We start from the raw sequence: 8,326 nt of genomic DNA on the forward strand, positions 1-8,326 counted from the left end.
TTCCTGTCCGGTCCATAACTCTGTCATCCATGAAGGGATTTTAATATTACTTGGCACAAATGTATCTCATAATAAGACGATGTGTCATGCACAACTTTCAGACCCCTAGCTCAAAGGTCAAGGTCACACTTGGCAGTCAAATGTTAACATGGCATGAACAGGGTCTGTTTCGTGTCCAGTCCATAACTCTGCCATACATGAAGGTATTTTAATATTACTTGGCACAAATGTTCCCCATGATGAAACGACGTGTCATGTGCAACACCCAGAACCCTAGCTTTAAGGTCAAGGTCACACTTGGAGATCAAAGGTTAATGGGACATTTTTCCTGTCCGGTGTACAACTTTGTCATGCAAAACAGGATTTAAATATTACTTGGCACAAATGTTTTATTTAAATTAGCACTATGAGAGGGAGTGTCATGCACAAGAACCTGGTCCCTAGGTCGAAGGTCAAGGTCACACACAGATGCCAAATGTCAGATACAAGAATGACTTTGTCTGAAGCAATTCTTCTTCATGCATGGAGGGATTTTGATGTAACTTGGCATAAATGTTCACTATCATAAGATAAGACAGATTTTTGTGTGCAAAAATCAGGTCCCTAGGTCTAAGGTCAAGGTCACGCTTAGAGGTCAAATGCCAAATTCAAGAATGACTGTGACCGGAGCATTTCTTCTTTATGCATGGAGGGATTTTGATGTAACTTGGCACAAATGTTCACCACCATGAGGCACTCTTGTTTTTTAGAATTATTTCCCTTTGTTTTACTATAAATAGCTTATATTGTAACTTACTTATTACAGGCCGTAGGAAAAAATCGAGACCATTTTCTGTGGTACAACATGCATGTTACATCCAATTTTTAGGTGTACTTTGACTTATCTCTACCTGGTAAAGAGTTTTGTGTGGACTTATATCGATTTTTTTTTCTATAAATAACGTTACCTTTTTGATAATCGGCCAAAAATGCTATATCAAAACAACTATAGGGTTTTATATAATTATACAAATTTTAATCCAAGTCTTTTGTTTATAACATACTGTATATATAGTACAATATTGTTATACATCATTGACAGATATCAGTTCATTATGCTAAACTGCAATAGAGAAAATTAGGTGCCTTCCAGTAGGGGACTTTGTATTGCATAGCAATACTTCATCCACTTGTTATACCTACGATAGGGCATATATTTTAACAACGAATTCAAAACCCTGTATTCAACTGTCATAATGATTTCATCTCGAGTTCCTCAGTCTTACTCAACTAAAGTTATAGTCAATTTTGACCGACATGACTCTAGTAATAGGTATATGTATATATTAAAAGGACCACTAAAACAGTACATTGATCTGCAGTGTAGCATTACCCCAAGGCTGCAATATTTTTTCTTAAATACTGCAAACCTTTTATCAGTAAATTTAAGCCTCTAAAATAACGGCTAAACTTATTGTTCGGAGCCAGGGGCAAAAAAAGTGTCAATACAGAAATAACCTGCTGGAGTTACTTCCACTAACAATAAAATATATATATTAGAAATAAGACAGATGGACGGGAGCCAGTCTATCTGCAGTGATGGTTTCGCCTGGTGTGATTCATTCCAGGAGTAATCCACTCGAGCCGAATACGACTTTGCAGATCAAGGTATTGTTGTGATAACCATATTATGTTTACATTTTTACAAAATATGGTTCCTTTCCATAAATATAAGAAAGCCATTTTATTAGACCCCCGCTTTAAATTCTAATCTGTCTTCCAATAAAAATATAATTTCTGGTTTATATAGAGGATAATTGTTGGTTTCGGTGTAATATCACGTTATAATTTCACCGAGTGGGCACCAAAAGTGATATTTTCACGAGTGGCGCAGCCACGAGTGAAAATAACAACTTTTGGTGTTCACGAGTGAAATTACCGTGATATTACATCGATACCAACAATTTTTCTGTTTATTTTATGTCTAAAACTCTACTTTTGTTGTGTTTATTTCAATAAAATGTCGAAATTTGCGGGAAATTTTATCAGGAAGCATCGCAAAGATGACGTCATTTTAACGACGTCATCGTCATATTGTTTCCGGCTTTCAGTACGCTCGGTAAACTTTTTGACGTTAATCCGGGTATCAGATTTGATAATTTTCACTGAGTGGCCAGTGAGTTTATCAGGATATAATTCACCGTTATATTTCGATAAACCACAGAAAAACATAAAATAAAAGGGAAATGTCTCCAGATGAACATTGAAATAGCAATTATCATTAAAGCCAGAATTGTTTAAGTAGATCATTTAACGTGTACCATATAATAACTAGTTTAATCGTTAGAGATTAAACCCATTTATTTTCCACATAGTCAGCTACTAGCAGACATATTGTATAATACCGTATAATTCTAGTACCACTAGCAAGTCAGTTGTCTTTGAGTCTGCGAGCTATTTTTAGCGCACTATATAAGCAGGAACTTTTCCATTCTCGGGCCTTTTACGTTTGTGGAACTCAGAGAGAAGGTAGAGGACATATTATTTCACGATTATCCTTAAAAAATTAATTTTCCTTAATAAAATAATAATTTAAATATAATTTCAATATTATTATATATAAGACACCTAATAATCGCTGCTGTCTTGACATGGAGGTTTAAAAATTTATTTTAAATCAGTTTTACTACAAGTTTAAATATTTCCATACGTCCGCCACGTGGTAGATCTATCCTCGCGCTATTCAGAATTATGATGAATCCAAGTCATGGGTGACATTACATAGATATACTAATAAATAAATAAATAAATAAATAAAAAGATCTAGATCTAAATAAATATATAAATAAATGCTATTCGAAACGCGTAATTTCTCATCTGAACGTCTCTGCATAAATTATGTCTATTAGTCTTTGAAGTTATATTTCGATAATTTCATTTACATATTACTGCCGTATAACGAGATGCCACCGAAACGTGCAAAGACGCAGGAATTGGCAGACATGGTCCGAACAAAGAGGTCTAGAACCAACATGCAAACATCTCCACCGCCAGAGCAGGGGGGATCAGGTGCTGTAGACCTACATCACAACATGCCACCACCACCACCGTCAGAACAAGAATCGGGTGTTGTTAATCCACCACAGCCAGGACAAGGAGAATCAGGTGCTGTAAATCCTACATGTTATAATTATAGTTCAAACATTCTTTCCGCACATGTTCCTTTGGCTATTAAAGAAAAAATATGGGCAAACAAGTACATAGAATTACATCACCTTCTTCCTAAAAATAAATCTGAGTCCGATTCTAAACAAAGAATACAATTTGAGAACGGGGAATTGATTATTGCACCAAAAGAGCAGTCGCCTAAGGTCTTAGAAAATATTCGCACCTGGACTGATGCATTTCATATTTTTATTGCCATATACATTATGAAACATCCGCGAGAAATGAGCAATTTATCACAATATATCGCGAATGTTAGGCAAGCTGCATCCAACCATACGGGTTGGTCGACATATGATTCGCGTTTCAGGTTAAAGAAGTAAGTTAATGAAACATTAAAATGGGAGACAATCGATCCCGAACTTTGGATGTTACATATGCAGCCCATGCATTCTGTCGGTGTATCGGTTGCGACCCCTGTCTTGAAAAAATGTTTCACTTTTAATAACAAAGGATACTGTGCGAATAAACAGTGTACCTATGCTCATAAATGCATAAAATGCGGATTTGGCAACCACCCAGCTTTACACTGCTATGTAAATCAGGGACAACAATTTCAGGGGCGTTATTTAAGACCTAACGGCTCTCGTTTCAGGCTCAACAACCCTGCTTCACAAAATCCAACATTTGCACCAAGAGTATCCCAGTCAAACAGAAAGATTATGGGACCTAGGTTTAACGCCAATTAACCTATCAAGTTTGGGGGAAAAGTTGTCAGATTATAATCAGGAGGACGCAAACTATTTACTGTCAGGGTTTAAATATGGTTTCAAGCTAAATTACTCGGGCCCCAGAATACCGATTTTCTCGTCAAATCTACAAAATCCAAATATTTTACATGGAAAATTAATTGAAGACAAAAAACTAGGATGGATTATCGGACCTTATGAAAAACCACCGATTTCAAATCTCCGAGTAAATGCAGTAGGCCTTATTCCAAAACGAACAGGTGGCTGGAGGCTTATAACGAATTTATCATTTCCTCCACAACAAAGTGTTAATGATTACATAGACCAAGAATTTCGTCATGTTAAGTATGCTCAGTTTGACGAAGCTGTAAATATTGTACAACATTTAGGGAAAACAGCCTACTGCTGCAAAGCAGACATTAAATCAGCTTTCAATTTATGCCCTATTTGGCCGGGCGATTTTGATTTACTTGGTATTAAAACAGAACAAGGTTTCTGGATTCAGAAAATGCTTCCCCAGGGATCAGCCTGTGCGTGCTATATCTTTGAGAAGTTCGCTTCTTTTCTTGAATGGCTTGTAAAGACAGAATCTGGAACAAATAACCTAACACATCTCTTAGACGATTTCTTCATGGCACATGTAAATTTTGAATCTTGTTTACAGCTTCTTCATTCCTTCCAAAAAGTATGTTCGAATCATGGTGTTCCTTTATGTCCTGAAAAACTGATAGGTCCAGTTAAAGTCATAACGTATTTAGGGCTGGAATTAGATACTGAACACCAAACAATCCATGTCCCGGAAGATAAAGTAAATAAAGCAAAAATTGAATTATCTCGTCTAGTTACACGGAAAAAAGTGCGGTTAAACGAACTACAATCCATTGTGGGGTTACTTAATTTCATAACTAAAGCTATCCCTACCGGTAGAGCATTTTTACGTAGATTTTATGATGTCATGTGCCAAGGAAAAAAGCCGTTTCACTTTATAAGAGTTACTAATGAGATGCGTGAAGATGCGACAATCTGGCTTACTTTTTTATCTGATTTTAACGGAGTAGCGATGTTTAATGACAAAGATTGGTTAGAAAACACATACTACGAATTATATACAGATTCCTCTGGTAATAGAAATTTAGGATGTGGCTGTTACTTTCAAGGTCAGTGGAGTGTATTTCAATGGCCAGATCACTGGGAGGCCGACATATTTCTTGATATTACGTATCTCGAACTCATTCCCATAGTTCTAGCACTTCAGCTTTGGGGAACGTTTATGAAAAACAAAAAGATCATGATAAGATCTGACAATGAGGCTTTAGTAAATATCCTCAACAGTAAATCGTCTAAAAATAAGCGTGTTATGAGCTTGATCCGGCCCTTAATGCTTTTAATATTACAGAATAATATTCAGTTTAAGGGTAAGCACGTGCGCGGGAAGCAAAACAGCATTGCTGATTCTATTAGTCGCTTTCAGTGGTCAAGATTATACCGGGAGTTACCGACAGACGCAGCAAAGCAGCCATGCAACATCCCAGAAACCTTTCTTCGGATCTTCAGCCGGAAATAAATAGACTTGTCACCGCGTCCCTATCTTTAAATACCCAGAAACAGTACAGCGCTGCCATCTCCTCGTTTACAAACTTTTGCTCTCTATCTGGTCAACAGCTTATATGCAATGTACAGCAAATCACTGAATATATAGCGTACATGTCTTTACAGCAATATGCATATAAATCAATAAATAGTTATATTTCCGCAATCAGCTATGTCAATAAACTTAATGACTTTGAAGATAACACGAAGAAATTTATAGTTAAACGTATGCTTGAAGCCCTACGTAGAATCAGAGGCACAAATGATACAAGGCAGCATATAACAATACACATATTACATAAGCTTATCTCGGCATTGCAATGTATCTGCCGCTCTCAGTATGAGAACATGTTATTTGCAGCTGCCTTTTCGTTGGCTTACGTAGCTTTACTTCGGATAAGTGAGTTTACGTCATCAAATAAACGGTCACGTGACTCTGTATTAAGAAAACAAGACCTCATTATAGGCTCGAGTAAGATACGAGTGTACTTTAAATCTTCGAAGATTGATCAAACTGGCGTCGGGTCCTTTATCGATATCGATATAGATGAGCAGAACAGGTTCTGTTATGAACATATTCAGACATATCTCAGGTTTCAATCTTCGCGCGACGAAGCTAGTCCACTGTTCTGTCATTTTGACGAAACCCCCTTGACTTCCTTTCAGTTTAATGCTGTTCTTAAAAAAGCCATCAAGTTCATAGGGTTAAGCAACAAGAACATAAAATCACATTCATTTAGGATTGGTGGTGCTTCTGGGATGTATCGGGATGGCTGTCTTGTAGATACTATAAAAAGTGCAGGCAGATGGAGGTCAAACGCATACAAGTCATATATTCGCCATTGATATTCTATGAATCCGACGCCGGCTCATATTGCGACTCCGTCGACGGGTCACTATCATTAGTTTCGAGAGTTTAAAAAGCTTGTCTTCTGATACCTTAAATTAATTCTCAAAAAATCTGCACTCATCCATTAGCAAAGCTAGTTTGTACTTTATCAAACCCTTACAAAATGTACATATCGTTGTTCATTGTTATTGAATTCTCGTTAATTGTTGTTTAATTGTTTTACTTCTTTCACTTTTAATATTAATTACGAAAGTAATGATTCATATTTCGTTTAATAATTCGAAGTTTGCATACTCACATTTATGCTACAACAATAAAGTTTAATTGAGTTGCCCCTTTAAAAACGATCGATCTAGGTGCCGGATGCCGTGTCATAGTTTGAAACCAGTTGGTAGCAGTTACACCATTTCAAAATCATAATGAATGTAAAGGATCTGCCAAATGCCGTATATAATGATAATGAGTTGCATATGCATAAATATATAATGATTCTTACATTTATTTTGGGCCGGCGATCCGCTTTTGGCTAGTAACTAGTAACCTGCTACCATGTATAGGAAGACCGCTGTCGGATTCCTATACAATTTGAATTAGGTGTTCATAGATAATTATTATGTGATCATAGAAGATTTAAATTTGTAATGCATAATATAATGAAGTATAAGATTAGAGTGTCCAGTAAATATAAATAACATATATACTGATAAATAACTTGATAAATATATTTTCCTGATGGAATCATAAGACAAATATATAATGATATATTTATATATATATATATATGTGTGTTACAGCTTATATAAATATTTTATCAGACCGGCAATCCATTTAGTTGTAAATATTAGCTCCGAGTAGGGAGACTGACCCCGGATATCAATACATTTTGCTCTATGCAGTTTCAAAATTACGTAATTTTTCTTGTCTGGAACATACTGTTTGACTTCTTAACATTTCACTTTTGATGAGAAATTCATAACACTTGTACTTGATTAAGTGAACTCCATATTTCCCATTTGCATACATACCCTAAAAACGAAATACGTTTCAGGTAAGACGATCTAATCAGTCACATTGGAGGCCACTTATCTCTTAATTTTCAGGTCCCTGTAATGTATGGATATTGGGTTCATCTTTAGTACGTGGTGCATATCAGAGGTTATGTTACAGGCCTGACGGTATAAATCTAGGACTTTACAAATATATAGGGGCGAAGTTATTGTGGGATTTCATGGGCGGAATGAGAATACACCATCTTGAACAGTCAGTAGGATACATTTTAGAGTTTAATGAAACACCCGACTACTTAATTATACATTGTGGAGGCAATGACATTGGCAGTATGACATCAGCCGCGATAATTGGCCAGCTAAGGTGCATTTTGAACAAACTGCATTTAAAGATGCCTGAAACAAAAATTATATGGTCCCAGATCCTTCCTCGGCGTACATGGAGGTACGTTGAGGTACATCAAGCTGAAAGAGCAAGGAAACGAATAAACAGTGCTATAAGTACCTATGTTATTAGGCATAGTGGCCATTTAATAAAATATCCAGATATAAAAGATAATCCACAAATGTTTGACAATGACGACACTCATCTTTCACCAATGGGCTATGACATCATGTTGAACACAATTTCAGGAGCAATCTATTATTTCCATACCACAAAACAGCCTGTTTTTCCTCCATTGCAGTGACTAATTGATTCGTTCGTTTAGTAATAAAGCTGTCTTAATAAAAATCTCACGTATTATCAAATTGCTAACGACTGATTAATTGAATTATTGATTGACTGATTAAATGATGTTTTACAGTTTACCGAGTTTTTTTGTTATCAATACATTTTGCACATGTCCACATCATGACTGGGTTGTCATCCGTTATGTTAAACCGTTTGGCGGAAGGTTCTCTCATCTTTCAAGAACCTTTTTGGCGAAAATTTAACATAACGTTGAACTTTTTGCGACCGACGTCGGAGCAAATCAAATTTAATA

At 36.1% G+C, this 8,326-nt stretch overlaps 1 protein-coding gene across 1 annotated transcript; it reads left to right on the forward strand.

The window, feature by feature from the left end:
* The first annotated feature begins 2,302 nt into the window (after positions 1-2,302).
* LOC123552551 (uncharacterized) lies at positions 2,303-8,029 on the forward strand. The gene is made up of 2 exons (XM_045342285.2): positions 2,303-3,144; positions 7,434-8,029. Exons 1-2 carry the CDS (start codon positions 2,943-2,945, stop codon positions 8,027-8,029), a joined length of 798 nt encoding a protein of 265 aa, XP_045198220.2. The 5' UTR covers positions 2,303-2,942.
* Positions 8,030-8,326: the final 297 nt, after the last annotated feature.

This window comes from Mercenaria mercenaria, unplaced genomic scaffold, assembly GCF_021730395.1.
Source record: "Mercenaria mercenaria strain notata unplaced genomic scaffold, MADL_Memer_1 contig_1995, whole genome shotgun sequence".
NCBI lineage: Eukaryota > Metazoa > Mollusca > Bivalvia > Venerida > Veneridae > Mercenaria > Mercenaria mercenaria.

What these genes read in the sequence shown, in the direction of transcription:
- LOC123552551 (XM_045342285.2), top strand. Translation starts at nt 2,943, where the DNA reads ATGCCACCGAAACGTGCAAAGACGCAGGAATTGGCAGACATGGTCCGA. An exon ending in GCCAGGACAAGGAGAATCAG is followed by an intron (nt 3,145 to 7,433) that starts GTGCTGTAAATC and finishes CTTAATTTTCAG; the next exon opens with GTCCCTGTAATGTATGGATA.